This window comes from Ascidiella aspersa, chromosome 6 (genome assembly GCF_963924565.1).
Source record: "Ascidiella aspersa chromosome 6, kaAscAspe10.2, whole genome shotgun sequence".
NCBI lineage: Eukaryota > Metazoa > Chordata > Ascidiacea > Phlebobranchia > Ascidiidae > Ascidiella > Ascidiella aspersa.
In genome coordinates, this window is record NC_139452.1 from 24,620,457 (window position 1) to 24,639,139 (window position 18,683).

At 35.6% G+C, this 18,683-nt stretch overlaps 1 protein-coding gene across 1 annotated transcript; it reads right to left on the minus strand.

Moving 5' to 3' along the window:
- Positions 1-41: 41 nt before the first annotated feature.
- Positions 42-17,770, minus strand: LOC146140947 (xaa-Pro aminopeptidase 2-like). The gene is made up of 18 exons (XM_083392750.1): positions 17,633-17,770; positions 16,578-16,584; positions 15,986-16,119; positions 15,213-15,329; positions 13,981-14,149; positions 12,909-13,001; positions 11,520-11,677; positions 10,472-10,553; positions 9,219-9,365; positions 8,263-8,408; positions 6,917-7,003; positions 5,806-5,993; positions 4,704-4,836; positions 3,583-3,757; positions 2,705-2,773; positions 1,340-1,416; positions 1,121-1,219; positions 42-239 (listed from the first exon to the last, which is right to left on the minus strand). Exons 1-18 carry the CDS (start codon positions 17,768-17,770, stop codon positions 42-44), a joined length of 2,217 nt encoding a protein of 738 aa, XP_083248876.1.
- Positions 17,771-18,683: the final 913 nt, after the last annotated feature.

An 18,683-nucleotide genomic window follows, 5' to 3' on the forward strand; every position in this document is an offset into this window, starting at 1 on the left:
GTGAAGTCAGTTGTATGTATAAAAACATCTGTGTTAAACAATTAGCTATGCATTAGACAGTTTGCAATCGCAATTGCAAGGGCAAAAGCGAGGCTCGGTTTGGCCAGGGATGCGCTGCTTCTTAGAATGGGCAGAGTTGCTTCTTCCAACCATTCCTTGAGTTCTGGCTTGTTTTGCTTGACTGCTTCATCACCGATTGTAGCCAGCACTCTCCGGTGGTAGCTGTTTAAATGCTCCAACTGCAGAATATGCACGCAAAAATTTGAGATTGTCACGTCCTACTCGCGGTGATGGCTAAAAACTACAATTACGAGCGGCGATAATTACAAATTCTTTGGTAATTTTAGTTAAAAACAAATAGTGACCCATAGTATGTCCCTTTTTTAAGATAAAATGTTGAACCTAATGAAGAACTATATAACTCAAAGTTTAAAAACCGAATGAAACACAGAATCAGAGAGTGCGATCACCAATTTATATCGTTTTGAACTTACAGCAGGTAAAACCATTTTTTTAGTTTGTTGTAGTTCTGCAAGCTTTTTATTCTGCAATAAACTGATCTGCCTTTTACGAGTATACCCAGGGCTGCGGGGTCGGATCGAGATAACCCGAAGGAGACTCACAAATTCGACTTAGGCCTAACAAATGAACCCAAGTCTGACGCCCGAGTCCCGGGTGTGGCTCCTTCTCTACTGCATGAGTATTTCTTTCATTTACGTAAATGATTTAAAGTGGATATTCAGCAATTCACTCTTTATGGGTGTCACATAATTGATCCACTCACAATCCATGGTTGGAAAATATTCAACCATATGCTATTTCATCTTTACAATATAAAGTTTGCGGCCTTATCGGTTTTAAAATTTGGTACTGCACATGCGCACGTCGGACTCTGGTGGTTTTACATGGTCTTACTCGAATCCCGAATCGGATTCAAACAAAACAAACCGACTCCGCCAAGTCCCAACTCCGCAACCCTGGTATAGCAATTTGTTTTGGGAAATGTAAAGCATAATAATAAGATTTTGTTTTGCAATTCAAACAAAAAGCCAAAATTGTAAGTCAGATAGGTTGACACATTACAATGTCCATATAGCATAACACAAACAATCTGTTTTACCTGGGCGTTGTTCATTAAATCTTCCATGATCATTTTACGTTGAAAGGGAACCAGAGTTAGGGCTTCGAAAGTGTAAAATTCGTAGCCTCCAAATTGATGCTGCAAAACAAAATAACATTGAAAGCACAAACTGACAACAAAAAAACGAATTTATGTTTAGAGATTCATTTTCGTTACTCAATAGTTCAAGTTTCGCCCAAGTTTTATTAAAGCTTTTACCGGTGTTGTTGCTTTCACCACCACATTCATGTTTTCGTGTCTCAGCCCAAACTCTCCATCCTGATAATAACCGGGCTCTGTAAGAAACAAAATAGAACTCATAAAACCGTCTTGCACTTTTTTGCTGTCATGTTTGGGTAACTATTAAAAAAGGACTAATCGCCAAAAACGCTAATACATAAGCAGGGATGTCTGATAATTAGGGCGATTATTTTTTGACTTGTCAAAACAAGTCAAAATTTTGCCAAAATTTACACGTTAGGTCAAAATTTGTCAAAATTTTTTCGAGTCAAAATCGAATAAAAATGCACTTAAAAAATAGAAAAAAAACTAAAGTCAGCTTTTTAAAATTGATCGTTCAGTTATTTTGAAATTTATCGTTCATTCTATCAAAAAAATTAAGTTTTGATATATGTTAAAGTCATTTTAACCGTATTATAGAGCAATATACGGTATAAACAAACGCGTGATTAATGTCGCCTAGGTTATTTAAATCAATGTATTTCTAACAGGTCAAAATTTTGTCAAAATAAATTATTTTCAGGTCAAAATTTTAATTTTTTAGGTCAAAATTTCCTATTTTTAGGTCAAAAAATAATCGCCCTACTGATAATATTGGGTTGGATTCGATAGCCGATCCCAAGTGATAGTATCGGAACTCGCCTGACACTAGAATGGTATCGGGGCCGATCCGATACCAAATTAATAAATGCATTTTAGCCATGATTTACCTTTCAATACAGCGATTCAAACTTGAAAGGTAAATTTATGGAAAATCATGCTAGGTTAACAACTCTAGGTAACTAAAGTTCTTAAACCTAAAGCAATTTTTGGCCTAATAACCTTTAAAAAGGGTTGGGCTTTTTAGAATAACGTCATTCGGTATCGAATCGCGATATATATTTTCAAATATCGTGTATCGGTACAGAATATCAAGTACCGGACATCTATGTTTTGAAGGATAGTGATACATTCAGGGCTTGTAAAATGTAAACAACACTAACAAAGAAAAAAATGTTTATGCAGCGTTATTAGGTCTTGCGAAAAAGTTAGTATGAAAACGATATTAGAGAAAACAATTATTTTTGCGTAATCCCAGTGTGAGAGGCAACGCAAGAATGACTTAACATCAAAAAAAGAAAAGTATTTTTTTTGAATTTAGACATGTGAAGTTGACAAAAAACATAGTTTGCCAACAGCAGAAACAAAAAAAAAATTGGCGGACCGGAAAAAAATTATCACGGACCGGCGGTTAAGTACTAACCGTACTGGTCTAAATCAAAAATATAATTTAGTCAAAAATAACAACTAACGCGGTAATATTAATAAGAAATTATCCTGTTTTTATCTGTGTTGTAGCCTCACCAACGCTAGTAATCATTCCTGGCTGCAACGGGTAACCTTCGCCATAGACATTGCCGATAGCAGGAGGATCTAAAAAAAATACAGAAGTTTGATGGTTTAGGCCTCAAACGCTATAAGTATAAGGATGGCAAGTTTTTACTTTTAAATGTGCAAAATTGCAGGAAACTCGCAAGTCATACTAGCCATAATAGCCAGTTTAAATTTTATTTGCCATTTTACGCCAATAATTTAGAATTTTCCTGCAGACCAGTGTGGTAAATAAGTCTTTTTGAAAGACTTAAGTCACAGTAAAGTCATTCTTAAATAACTTAAGTCCAAGTCAAATGTTTTTGAATAAGGAGCAAGAAAACATATCATTCAAACTTAAGTCATTTATCCAAACGACTTAAGTAAAGTCAATTCAATTTGCCCAAACGACTTCCGTCAAGTCAAGTCTTTTGTAAACAGTGACTTAAGTAAGTCATTGCTGCAAACATAGTAAGAAATAATTTGAATAAAAATTTCTAACTTTTTAGAAGTTCGGGAACGAATTTTGACACATCTGGTGAACTGTTTTAGACAAATCCTAGTAAATTTCATGTTTCAGTGAATTCGCTTTGATATACTTACATTCCTGAATGAAGTCGACTTGCTCTAAAAATCACTTGGGCTGGGAATTTACTTATTTTTAACAAAAAGACTTGTCTGGAACTCAAGGCATTTTCAAATGACTTGTTTGAAACACTGATTTTTTTAACGTTTCAAAGCGTTTTGAACATGTTGCGAAATAACAAGAAAATGCAATCGACTTCATGAAATGTACGCGAATTATCGTTGTCTTTGCAGTTCTTAGTTACCAAAATCAGAACAGATATAACACCTAATTATACAAAACTTACATTCGTGGATAGAAAGGTACTGTCCTACCCCATGTCCTGTACCATGACGATACTCCAGGCCGATATCGTACAAGTATCTTCGAGCCATAATGTCCAAGTCGTTACCGTCTTTTGTGTAAGGGAAAATAGCCTTTTCAACGTCAATCATTCCAAGCAGGGCCCGCGTGAAAGTTTCCTACAAATTCAATGAGAAGTTGCTTGTACTAGTATAACATAATAGAGCAAGCATTGGCATCATGGTTTGTTCATGACTTGCTGTGTAGGTCAGTTGGTAGAGTCAACGGTCCCTGTATGACCAAGGTCGTGAGTTCGAACCTCACTGCGTGATATAGTTGTTTTTCTTTAGCCTGCCTGTTTGAATTTTGATCAACTAATTTGCTTATTTTGGATATATTTTTCTAAGGCTTCCGGTAGTTAAAAATGAATAATTGTAGCCAGTCGGGTTAAGTCGGTTGGTTTAAATTTAGTTCTGTTTCAGATTGTTTCAAATGCCCTTCATATTTCAGTTAAAGCAATCCATGCGTGACGATTTAAAGTTAGTCAATGGTTTCAAATCGTTTTTTAGTTTTGAGTCTCGGGCCCATTTAAAAACAATGTCAAGCTTGCGGAATCTAAAGTTAATTAAGATCGGCCATCACCAATAAGTTTCCATAACTTCACTATTTGAATTTGTGAATAAAATATTTTAGTCATAAAAATAAAAACAAATCAAAAAACTAAAATTTGTACGTTTAAGAACTGTTGCTTAATTTCTAGTGCACTCGCAGACGCCTTCGTGGGACCCAGGTCGGAAAACACTTATCTAAATTCTTCATATTATTTGTTTAATTTAAAAAAGAGGTACATGAATATCAAAATTAGCCGCGAACCGATATTTTGCAAACAGATGGAGGCTCACAATGTGCCGACCTATGAACCAAAATCAAACAATAGATTAATTCTATAAAATATTATCCCATTTGGAAGTTTAGTGATGGGATCGAAAGTACAAGTTTACTTGGATTATAAGAACTACCTCAGGACATAACGCAGAAACTATACTAAATTTTACAACTAATATTGCGTAGGGACTTTAAAATTGTCCAACCTTGTTCTACTTCTGTAAAAAAACACTGTCTCACCCTTTGGAAGTCGGTGGGTTGGCCGAAATGCAACGTTCTGGTCACGTCTGTTGTTCCTTCGAAGTATTGGCCACCGGAATCGATAAGATAAGGCTCGGTTGTGGTCAGGTTTCGGTTTGTCTCTTCTGATGATCTGGGATTTGCGGCAATTTAGTTTGATTACAAACAACTGGTACTTTTATTGGTTAGAACAGGGGTCGGCAACCTTTTTTACACTGCGGACCGGTTTAAAACTAAAATTTTGTCGCGGACCTGGCCCAAAAAACAACAAATGCTCAGTAAAGGAAACCAATTAACCATGGAGTAGGCTATATTTAAACGAAAGTTAATGTGATTCGGATAAAAAAATACTTTCAATCGTTTTTTACTTTTCCTAGCCTTTTTTTCGGATTTTACGTACGATTTGGGTTTCAATCAAAATTTTAATCTGGAAACCTTGCTACGGACCGGTAACGAACTCCTCGCGGACCGGCAGTTGCCGACCACTGGGTTATAACAACCCAGCCACTGCCATTTACATATAGCTACTTGTGTTGTGTGTGTGCACGGTGTGTTAAACAGTGTTCTAAAGACTTAAATAAGTTGACTTAAGTCCGAGTTTTCAAAGGATTTGACTTGACCTAAGTAATTTAATAAAAATGACTTGACTTTACTTAAGTCTTTTGGAAAAATGAACTGACTGGACTTAAGTTTTTTGAACAAATGACTTGACAAAGACTTGGGTTTTTGGGACAAATGACTTTGGTTAAAATGAAGTGTTTTTATTAGGCTTTTTTATGAAATTGGGTGAGATATCTTAATTTTTCTACATAAAACAATCTGCTTGCTATATGTTGCTCTTTTGTTATTTTCTAGTTGAGGTACCGTATTGTTCGTAATAGAGTTAGTTGACCAATTTTAAAAGTTTAAAGCATAATTTTTATAAAAAGGACTTGACCTGGAATTGACTTGCTTTACGAAAACAGTGACTTAAGTGCACGTCATTGACTAAAGTCATTACAACACTGTTGACCCCTGCTGTACATTGAAAAAGCAAAAAATGCGCCGTGGTTGTTCAGTTTCAGGTAACGATTCGCAAAGCATATACCAGCAAGTGTTTTACCCATAGTGAATGACGGCTGCGTTGGGGCCGCTGGCCGAAATAGCACCGAAGCTGAGTCCCTTGTTGGCAGGTTGGGCGAATCGCAATTCTTTCAACTTGTCTTCGCCGGAAAGCTCGTCCACTTTTCCGAGGGGAACGTTCACTTCCAGCCACATTAGATACTCGCAAAGCGCCACGGCGTCGTATATCTGCATCAAAAATCAAAGACTGACAGTTTTGGGCAGGTTTTGTGCTCTACTGCAGTGTTTCTTAATCAGATGTTCACCCCAGGGTGAATAAAATTTTTGCAGGTGTGAACCAAACAAAAGGGGTGTATAAGGGTGAACCGTCAGAAATGGATGATAGTTTGCGAGCAAGGCAGATATTCCGGGTGTTCAACCTGTTCAGTGAACGAGTGAGAATTTCCAAAAACAAAATCAATTCTAAGTTTTTTATGAGACAAGGGTGAATGAAATCTGGAGATAGATGCTAAGGGTGAACAAAACAAAAAAAGTTTAAGAAGCACTGCTCTACTGTATTAAAAGTTCACCGCAAGGTTAGTGATCGTAGATACTATAAGGCCTTCATCTAAGTCAGGGGTGACCATTCGTTTTTTAAAACAGGACGAACGCCGAATGATTGTAAGTCGTGATGATCGCGAGCCGGATAAAAAAAAATTGTTTCGAACTTTCTAAACTTGCTTATAGTTAAACGAAAGAAATACAACAACAAAGGCAATAGTAAGCTCAAATAAATTGCCATTCAGTTTAAAATTTCATTAAAATTTAGTTTTGACTTGCATCCGCCATTATTTCAACAGGAATTCTTTATCAAGAAAATGTGCCGCGGGCCGTAGTTTGGTAACCCCTGGTCCAAGTGAGGGGCAGTCTTTCTGCAGTGAGACTAATGTGAAATGGATTATAGCAAAATTTTAGTTTAAAATTAGGAAACAACTGACAATAATTGGTTTTTATAAAGCAACAATATAAAACGTAGAACCGCAAAAATAATTACGCACAAGGTATTGCAATTATGTACAACATCAGAAAAGCATATTAGCTAATTACATTTAAATGTTTCACGAACATTTGTCAGGTTAATTGGTTGCGTTATTATTGACTGACACACTCACGTGAGCTTGCTTCATCGCGGCAACTTCTGTTGGGTTTTTAACGGCTTTGGTGACTTTTATCGGAGATTCAATAGAAAATTGGAGTTCCTTAAAACAAAGGTTAGTAATAACATCGTAATTTATACTATTTTGTGCTATTAGGTTGCAGCGTTGTAAGCAAGTCATTGCGACATGACTTAAGTCTAAATCAGTGGTTCTTAAACTGGGGTCCATGGACCCCTTGGGGGTCCGTGAACTAGTTTTAGGGGGTCCATGAAAACCAAATTAAAATAATAGTGTATATTTAAGAAGTAATAAATTTATCTAAGAAAACGTTTAGTTAAAAATAAAACGGTTTTGCACAGAAAGCATTAAGACCCCATCTCACTTTCACATTTTTGGAGCGAAATCAGCAGATTTCTGAAGACTATTTGTATTGTCACGTAAATTTATGACGTCATTCTTGATTTTTTTGCCTACCGTGGTCCATGCGAAGTCAAAAAATTTTTTGGGGCTCGCGGTAAAAAAAGTTTAAGAAACCCTGGTCTAAATTAACAGCAAATAACAAAGCGAGTCAAAGTCCAAGGCTTTACGTATAGCCAAGTCATGTTTCAGTCCATATATGTCATTGCTATATATAGCAAGACATCTCCTTCTCAAGTTATAACAACAAAATGAAATGCTTTACAATAAATAAAAAAATGATAAAATCTAGCATTATTTAACGTAGCAACCATCAAAACATAAGAACAAGAAATCAAACGTGTTTTTCGCGAAAACAAACTATTGTCAATACCCCAATTTAACAAAAGTTGTATTAAATTAAAAATCAATTTGCTAAATTGGCTTAAGTCCAAGTCAAGTTATTTATAAACAAACAATTAAATAGAAAGGTGTTAAGTCATTACAACACTGTTATGTATAGCCACACATGCCACTTGATTCTTTGGCTAAGGTAATCCATTAACATGGCTTAATTATGGCATTTACTTATAGTTTTTATTAACCGATCATATGACATTTGTAAGGGTGTTATTTAACGACCCAACGAAAATAGTTAACTCCATAAAAATCTTTAAGAATATCAAAGCCAATACAGAAGTATAGGTGGCATTTTAAACTTTTCATAAAAACTAGTTCCCTTTTAATTCATATGATACTTCTAGCAACGATTTATGATTCAATGAATGCACTACCATTAAAAGAAAAATTGATCAACGAAATTATAGTAGCTTAAAAACTGGAGCACTGGATGTAGCCAAGTATATTTAAAACGTTCAAAATGATGTCTACTTCTGTATGGGCCATGATATTCTTACTCCATCTATAGAAATTAATTTTGACAGACCCCCTGCCGTTGTACAAACCGTGTCGACAGCGCTGTACATTCCGTAGTTGGTGCCAGTCCCCGGTAACCAAAAGCGGTCGGTGGAATTGGTTGCTAGATTAAGCAAAGTTGGCCTGGCTTCATTGTACGGCTGAACCATGACGCACGTTGATGCCGCTTCACAACCTAAGAAAGTGTGTTTTGAACAGGTAAAGTTTTTTAAAAGTGCAAAAAACTTATTTAAAAACCCGGTTCCTTTTTTTGCGCGTAACAGTGTTGCAATGACTTAAGTCAATGAGTCGACCTAAGTATTTTGACTTAAGTCTTCTGGGCGAAATGATTTGGTTGAAAAAAAGTGTTTTCATTGGGCTTTTTTTTTTCTTTGATTATTTATCTCAAATTTTGTACGTAAAACAACTTGCTTGGTTGTTGTGCAAGTTGTTTTTTGTTATTTTTATTTGAATTATTACTCATAACAACCGGACGAGTTTCAAGTTATTTTTTGTACAAGTACTTGACTTGGAGTCGACTTACTTTAATTATGAATTCACTGGGACTAGTTATTTATCTAAAAAGACTTAACTTAGACTAAAGATGTTTTACATATGACTTGAACGGGACTTTAAAGGTATTTCAAAATGAGAAGGTTTACAACACTGCCGCGTGGTGAATCCTTTTTTAGGAGACGCCTCTAACCTTTCACCCGTAAGTAATAATTTAAATAAAATTTTACATATACCGGTACGCATAAAAAAATAGAATTTACTATATCAATCACAGTCGAATAATTAACTCGATCAGTGGTAAGTTAAACAGATTTCAATCTACCGCCAACCAAATTAAAAAAACATTGTTCAAATCACTATTTCTATGTATATAAAGAGGTTATTTAGATTTACTTTAAAAATTGAAAAGAAATAAGGGAAACATTCATGAGGGTACCTAAAACCTTTATCATTCTATACTTATTTGTGCAATAGTTTTATACTTTCCAACCTGTAGGGTTCAAGTGGTCTGTCATTTCTGGATATTGGAAGAAGTCGATGTTGGCGAACAAGTAAATCTCGTCACTCCTCGAAATAATCGCGTACGATGTAAACACGGGCGTGTTTGGGACGTCGTTGCCTCGCAAGTTGAAAAACCCTTCAAACGGTAAAGAAGAATTGTAAACAACCACTAAGTTATAGGCTAGCATTTTTTGCAGTTCACGAATATTATACATCCTTAACAGAGTACCATAGCTTTTGGTGGCTACTTGACATTTTTTTAACAGTGTCCGTCGTGTTAACCTTTTAGGCCAGGGGTTCTTAACCAGGGGTACGTGTACCCCTTAGTGGTACGAAACACTAAAGCAGGGGGTACGAGATGCAGTGTAAAATTATGCGCTGTTTAGGCATATTTGTGAAGAATGCCTAATTTACGAAAAGCAACAACAAAAAAACATTAGTAAATTGACTGATTGTTGAACTAACAAGACTTTTTTTAATGCAAGCGTTCGACGTAAAAAAAAATTCACGTAAAAAAAAATACACTGAGTTTAATTTCTGAAATTGAAATTAGATTCACTTTCGTCGACCATCGTAGACAGGGGGTACGACAAAATTCCATGAAAGTTCATAGGGTACGCGATAAAAAGGTTCAGAAATACTGTTTTAGACTTCTCTTAGTGGCGCGGTTTGCCTCGAGAAGAAACGTGTCTCCTTCGTGTCCTTCATTTAAGACGTGACTTTGCTTAAAACGAGCTATGTTTGGTTATATGGAAACGGGACCTGTAACGCAACGGGTCAATTTATGCAACCTGATAGCGAAAAGTGCCTGGTCAATTTATGCAACCTGATAGCGAAAAGTGCGGACAGTTTTCTATACCACATTTCGCGTTTTTGTCTGCATTTCAAGACCACTTGAGAATTGGCTAGGCTTTTGTTTCGGCTGCAATTTTGTAGTTTTTTATTTCTGCCCGTCGATATTTTTAACAGTTTAAGGTTTGTGTTTATTTTTTATTGATTATGAGTGTTGGTAACTATGACTGCCTTCTGATAAAGACCTTAGTCGTACCTTAGTCGTCATTAACTTTCATACTGTATACCCTATGGTAATGCTAGTTATGCAAGTTGAATATTTCACAATAGTTTTCTATGCGTTTTATCGTTGCTCATGAAGAAATAAGTTGTGTTCCCAATATATTTAAATATATGTTTAAGGCTCTGAAAATCATAGCCTTTTTGCTGTTATTAATGCCAACAACTTACAAGCAATTTCGTCCAAAACGGTCAGCAGAAGATAGTCAACATTGTTGTCCTCCATTATGGCACGTGTATCCGAAAGTTTCTCCTGCGAAAATACAGGTTGACTGAAAATGAAATGTTCATGTTTCGTAACAAAAGTGGTATACGCGCTTTAATGACAAAAAACACTTTTTTTCTATTAGGTTTTGAACTATTGTTTAAATTTTCTATAAGGTTTTGAACTATTGTTTAAATTTTCTATTAGGTTTTGAACTATTGTTTAAATTTTCTATTAGGTTTTGAACTATTGTTTACTCTAGTTTAAATTTATAACTGTACACGGTCGAACGTATAATTAGCAATACCCGGTAATACCTTATCAAAGCCTACACCCCATGCTAGTAAGCATCAAATAGTAGGGTGGAATCGGTGAAGATCCAAAACCCAATTTTAGAACACACTACACGTCTTTTTGAATAATTTTAATAATAATACTAATGCCATTTTATTAAAAAAATCGACATTTCGCTGTTTACAAGCATTTCGGCGGTACCTCATGCCATAATAACAGCCAAATGTTGGTTTTATCGAATATAATGGCTTTGGTATTTTTACTCGAATTACCATAATCAAATTAATATGAGAATTTCAGTCACGATTTGCAATAATAACAGTACTGGATTGAAAAAAAGCAAAGTTTATTAACAAAAAAATATAGCAGATAAAAGCTGGAGCACTGGATGCAACCAGGGTTTTTTTAAGGTTTGGTTTGGGTGACCGCTAAGTAGTTTTAAGAGACCGCAAGTGTTTCATTTAAATACCAAAAAGTTGCAAGTCCAAAATTTGGGAAACCGCTGGAGAAATCCTAAACACCTTAAAAAAAACACTGGCATGCAACAACATTAACGCTAAATATAAATTGAATTGCAACCCGAATTTAATATATTTTGCTTGTTAGAGCTTAGCTTTCAAAAGATTTGGTATCAAATCGGATCCCGATACTTTTTACCCAAAATATCGAAAATCGGTATCGGAATAAAATTTCAAATCGATCCAGTTTTTTTCCACTCACAGTCCATTTTTTTCCGGCGAAGGTCTCTGGAAAAACAATCACTTCAGTTCCGCTAGGTGGCGGTCGATCGCTCCAGATGAGGTCGATGAGGTCCGGAATCGATTGTGACATCACGAGGTTACCTTCGGTCACGATACTTTCCATATTTTGCCAAGCATCTGCGATGAAACTAGATTACGGAACTACATCAACAAAAAAACGGCTGAATCGTTTCCGAAATAAAATAGATTTTAGTTTGTAAAAATTGACGGTGCCTTGATATGTACATGTATATCCTTATTTAAAACGTTTGCGTAAAGTTTGATGAAACTTTATAGTTTTATTTAAAAAATATCGCGTCCGATAGCAAATGACGTCATTAGTATCGTCAAATAAGAAGTGAATTATAAACATTGTGTAATTTTAAAAAAATGTTCAGGGTATTAATCCAAAATTTGCCCTTTCGTTAGAAAGCTTTTAAATTGAACCACATCAACCGAAAAACCGCTACATCGGTTGCGAAATGAAATTGTTTTAGGTGTAAAAATTTATTGTGCCTTGATATGTACATTTATAGCCTTATTTAAAAGGTTTGCGTAGAATTGATTGTGACATCACGAGGTTACTTTCGGTCAAGGTACTTTCCATATTTTGCCACGCATCTGCGATGAAACTAGTTTCAGTCAAAAATTACCGAGTCCGATGCCAAATGACGTCATTAATATTGTCAAATAAGAAAAAAATATAAACATTGTGTAATAATAAAAAATGTTCAGGGTATTAATCCAAAATTTGCTTTTTCGTTAGAAAGGTTTTAAATTGGACCACATCAACATAAAAACCGCTATTCGGTTGCGAAATACAATAGTTTTTAGGTTTAAAATTAACGGTTCCTTAATAAATACATGTATAGCCTTATTTGAAACGTTTAAGTGGAATTAGCTTACTTTTTATTTAAATATCAGGACACTAAGCAATTTTTATCCAATGTTTTTAAACTAATTCGTGACAAATGCACTAAAATACTGCCGAATAGAAGATCCGTGGTTAGTAGAGTGCTACGTGTATCCTAGAATCGTCAAATTCTTCATTCTCACCAGATTTGCGCCTTTTGATGTTTCATTTGAAAAAAAATTGTATTTTTCGTACATTTACAACCCTAGTATCGGACGAGTACCGCTCCTACCACTTGGCATCGGGTATCTGCTCGAGCCGATACTATCGGACATCCCTGATTAATAGTCCTAAATAAACAGAAAGCGGATTAAACTTGTTAACATTAATATTCCGACAGATTGCTCCGAATGCACGCAGGAATGAAATAGGTTTACACGTAAAACATAGCAACGACACTAAACAGCTTAAGTCTTGAAAACTATAGCCCTACTAAACTATACACTTGATTCTCACCTATGGAGTACAGGAAAGGGTTGGCCGCAACCACTTCATTATCTCCAAGCTCATCTATCAACCATTCCTCAATGCTTGGAACACCCATCTCGCCTGGAAATCAATGAAAAAAGCTATAGGTTTTACAAAGACCCGTTATTTACGCAAAAAGCTGAAATAACATTTGGTGGCCTTATAGCCGAGGCCATATTTTGTTTGATTAATTTAAACTTAATTGCTTGTTTTTGAAAAAAAATAATTGACGTCGTTTGCTGTACTTTAATAGGGATATTCTGAAATATGAAATCTTTATAGGTTAAAATCATTTTAGTTCCATCACAATCTGCTCCTTGTATTTCATATCTATTTGACTCGGCCGTACAATTTTAACACAGCCGCCTGACTCGTCCTAAAACTTTGTTTAGCCCGATTCGACCCCAGCGTGAAAACACGTTTAAAACTCCCCAACGCTGTTTGTAAAAATCTTGAATTGAAGTTTGTTTGAATGAAAGCACAGAAAGCACCGGGATTATGGTAAGGCACCGTGTTTACGCAAGTACTTTTTGTTCAATAAAGACTGGTAGAGTTTAAAGAGAATCACTTCACCAATTTTATGCGGAGGAGCGGACATTTTTTCACCAAGCTGTATGGACGAAAGCGTCAATTATATTTTTGCTTAATAATCCGGTTTATCGGATTTTCGGCTTTTGTCCATCATATACATTTAAATATTTCTTTAAATATTTCAAACAACAGGGTTTCGGGTAAAATATGTAACATGCAATAAGACGCGGATGTAGGATTTTGGTTTCGGAGCAAGGCACTTTTTGTCAGAGATGACACACAAAGTTACGTCAGAACATAACTTCACAATTTTGCATAAAACGTAACGTCATATAAAAGTAACCTCATAAATAGCAAACAGTTCGTTTTTTTGTTTAATGTTAGGTTGGATGTGTTAGTTTCATCCTTTAGGATTTACACCAGTATATAAAGAGTTTGGTGCCGAATAACGGATATTCCGGTTCTTCGGCGTTCACAAAAAGCACAACGTATTTTTACTTTTCAATAAACATCCAACGAGTGCGTTTACTTTGTCTCATGAGTATCCAGTTGCAATCGAGCTGCTGCTCTGCTTGCAGGAAATATCGGCCGTCAGTCCATAATGCGGCCTTGTCCAAGGTGACGACTGCTGTACCGGCAGATCCGGTGAAGCCGCTTATCCAAGCTCGTTTCTTGTCACTTGGGGAAACGTACTCGCTCTGAAGAAAAAATAAAGCAAAAATTATTGGAAACGGTTTTATGAAATGCCATTGTAGGAAGTTACGTTTAGGCAGTCGAAAGTTATTCCTTAACAACAGGGGTGGCCAACTTTTTCTAGTCGCGGGCCAAAAACAAAACTCAGAAAGGTGGGCCGTTAAAATTAACCGGATAGACATAACGCATCTTATTATAACAACCGGAACGACTGTTAATCAGGGATAACAACAGGGTATGCTATTTTGTAGTTAGAAAGGGGTCCAACTACATGTTATGCAGGACCAGGATTTGCACAAAGCGCCGAAAATTTTTGCTTTTACTAAGTTAAAAAAACTAAAAAATATGAGGAATGGCCTCGTGCCCAGTTTGTTAACTGGTCGCGTGTCACATGATTTCCATTGGCGGGCCGCATCTGGCCATATTTATGCCCACCCCTGCTTAACAACCAACCCTTACAGGGTTAGGGACGTCCAATACTTGAATTTAATTGCGATACTGATACATACTATTTGACAGTAATACGAAATTAGGACACTACTAGCATATAGTTAATATTTGTAAAAGTTTAAAAAAAATTCTTCAGATTTTTGAGTCCAAATTAGCTTTGGATTTAGGAGCACAGTTCAAATGGAAAATAAGTTATTACTTTCTGTTGGTAAATTACTATTTCTGATAAATTAGCTAGTAAAAAATGCCTGCATTGGTGTATTGTATCGCACAACGGTAAACATCCCAGACGAGTGTCGAATGGCACCGGATATTATATATATATATATATATTTATATGTATTTTTTTTAAGCTAATATGATCCATCATGTTTTGGTATGACTTACACAATTTTCTCAAATTTTGCAGCCATCTTGCTCACAACCAATCTCACAAATCTAACCATTATAATAAACCAAACATCTCAATAAATCAAACCATATAAAACTACTGCAGTCGGCGACCCAAGCAAATCTAATTGCGACCCAGTTTTGAGTCGCCACCCAGGAATTGAGAAACACTGCTGTAGTACAACGTCTAAATAGCAACTTTTACAGACGAACAAAACCAGCATTTACCAAGTGTGAATCGCTGGGAGGAACGATGTAGCCGGAATAATTTTTCTGGTTCATCTGAGTCCGAAGATCCGCCAAACGCTGTGTGGTGTTAGTAGCCGTTGGTGGCAAAAAGATGTTCTGCTTTGCCGAAAACAAAAAAACATGTGTAAGCAGCATTGTAAACAAGTCATTTTAAACTGACTTAAGACGCAGTCAGGTCATTTGTGGAATAACTAATACTCATGTCAAGTCTTTTAAAAAATAACAGTTGTCAAAGTCAAGTCAGGTACAAGCACCTTTAGTCCAAGAAAAGTATTTTGCGAAAATAACAAGTCAAGTCCCAGTACAAGGTATCAGTTGCACAAGTCAAGTCCAGGTCAAGTCAGTATGAAATCAATTCAACTTTAAGTAAAGTCTTTTGAATTTGGCGAACTCTTTCGATTAGTAACAATAATTCAACTAAAAACAACAAAAACGCAATGTACAGCAATCAAATTGTTTTCCGTGCATAAATTGAGATGCATTTTAATGAAGAACACCTAATGTAACCTTTAGTAATTAGTTGTTTGATACAATGGTTTAAAGTCCAATTTAAGTCATTTGTCAGAAACAATTAAGTCAAGTCAAGTAATTTTGGTCAAAAGACTTGAGAACAAGCAATTGCAAAGTTAAGTGTGATTTTTAAACCAAATACAGATACTCCACCAGTTAGTCAACAAAGTTAAGCACGAAAAGTAATACAATTAATAGTGGATACAAAATCGTTAGGTTTTTTTTTTTTTAACAGAAATTACGTTAGGGTCGTTGCATTCTCGAACGCCATCGTCAGCAGCCCGGATATGACGTTTTGCGTCAGATATTTGAGGTCGGTGGTCTTCCTCATTCCATAGAAACTTTGGGTGACTTGCGAACGCCAAGCCAACGCAAGCTAACATAAATAAATAAATAAATAAACCGTTAGTTGTCAGCTAAACGATGGCGATACTCGACGCATAATGCGAAGCCCTGCCCGAATGTGTATTTAAAAAGTAAAAGCTCCTTCATCAGAGTAGATTATAATAAATCATTCGGAGAAATTTATCTATCAGATTTTTTTCTAGCAGGAACTAGTCTACAAATGCCAAATTTTTGATTTTATTATAGGAGATTAGAATAAACATTTAACGGAGTACTATAGACTGGTGATATTATATATGAAAGTTAATTGACATAGTGCTGTCCTTACTTTTACATTGTGTTGTTAAAACGCTAATCGAGCAGTCATTAACTCCTTGTGAATTAAGAACAATGTTAAGGTACGGTACACCACAACAGCAGTTAATCAATGTTTAAAGTATCTTTAAACAAGTCCCTTCTATACACACAAACACGCACACACAGGCTTACCTATCTCCTAAAACACATCGCACTATTTCGTGTATTAAAACGTGTTAGACTTTAAAAGTAATACTAGGACTACATATTGAATAACTACGAAATTGAAAACTCTTTTAATTCAGCTAAAACGATAAACTTGGCCACAATTTTGACGAACAGCTTTACACAAATCATCTGTACGTAGCTAATTTCAGTGCAAATACCTGCCAAAACAGCGATTTGAAGTTGCATCTCGAATTACTTGAAATTTCCCAAATCTACAACGTCCAATGGCAGAACGAAATCTACTTGTATGAAAGCGAGGTGTTTTGTGCAAACCAGGGTAGTGGCATGCACGGAGTTAATATTTGACTGAGACGGTTTTCTGTTAGTTTAGAGCCGTTATGCAAGGACAGGTTGTATGCACTGTGGGAATGCAGCGCAAAATAAATATTTACCTTTGTAATGAACGTCAGGGTTTTCGTAAAACCGCTCTTAAAACGTTAAAAATGTTATGTACTGTACTCAGTTGATTTCCTGCATCAAATCGCATATTTAACGTTGCCTGGAAATCAGTCTTTGTTGCTTTGTGTTGACTAACAGAAAACTCACAGTTTTAAAGGCAGAAATCTTACATTTTAAAATCAGAAAACTGGTGCAAAAACATCGAAAACATATCGTATTACTTTTTTGATTAGAAATACAATATTATAGGTAGATTATTGTTTTGCTTACTTTTATATCCCGTTTAGTAACCGCTTTTTATTATAATTACTCAATACCGGTGGTTCCTAATCCTTTTTAGCTGCACTTTTTCAAATCACCAAATCAATTCTCGCACCCTCTTCGAGAATCGGTTAAATAACAAAATTTTAATCATTTTCGTACCCATGGTAAAGAAACCTTGCTCTTTATCCTTCTAAAGATAATAACTTAACTTGGTAAAGTGGTCAACATAAACTCACGTAAGCTGTAGCACACAGCTAATTGCCAATTGACATTTAACGGCGCTTTTGTTTGCCAGTTACAATTTCAAATCTGTTATTTTAATTTAATTGATTTGCAATAACTTTGGACAGACTCACCTGAATAGATTTGCTGAGCAAAGATTGCATCGGTTCCACAAGAGCCTTTCTCGATGCTGAGCAACTAATTTGAACGTGAAACCAAAGATTTGGAACTAGCAGCAGAATGGCCAGCAAAGGCATCGTCAGTATATACATCGTTAGTATGCCTTTGCTGGCGAAATATATATGCATATCTTTTAGGATCTTTTAATACTGTCTGACCTACATTGCTATAGCTTTGTTAGAGTCTTCTGCTATTACTGATCAGGAATTAAGGTCGACGTTTATCTTGCAAGGGTCAAGGTGATTTCCAATATCACATATTCAGTGCAACATTTGGAACTAGAATTCAAAGATTGGTTCGAAACGCCAACATCTAAATTCCTAATCCACTGTTGTGTCCAATTTAATGATTGCAAATTAAATTTGTCTTCCAATTAACAAAATTAAAACAAAACACAATAAAAATACTTTTATCAACATCCTTTATAAACGCGGGTCGTTTGCTGTTACTACACCTTATCTATCAGCAGGCCTACCTATTTAAGATAACTGTTTGTGGGCAAAATAACGTCTGTAAATTACAACATCGCTCTAGGTAGAATATAATCAGCAGATTGATTGCTTAATCAGCAGTTTCGTTTGCCCAATTTAGCGCCATTCGTCACGGGTATTTGATTACTTAGGCATCGTCAAGCCCTTAAATCAGAAAGGCTATTTGGTGTTTAGTTTTACATTTTTGTCTCAAATAAAAACCTTTTGAGAACACTAAACACGGATCTGTTCATTATCTTCAGTAGAAAGAGAGTGGCCCAAATAATAGATAAAAGATTCATTCTTTTATTAGCAATAGTATTTAACGTTCTAAAACGTCCGAGCGTCTATATAGTGACTCGTTTTTATCTTAGCCTCACTTACTGCACTGATGATGGCAAAAGAAGTTGCCGAAACGTTTGCTAATAAAAGAATGAATCTTTTATCTATTATTTGGGCCACTCTCTTTCTACTGAAAACCTTTTGAGATGCCCAAAACTGTAAGGATTTTTTACTGAAAACTATAAGAACTAAA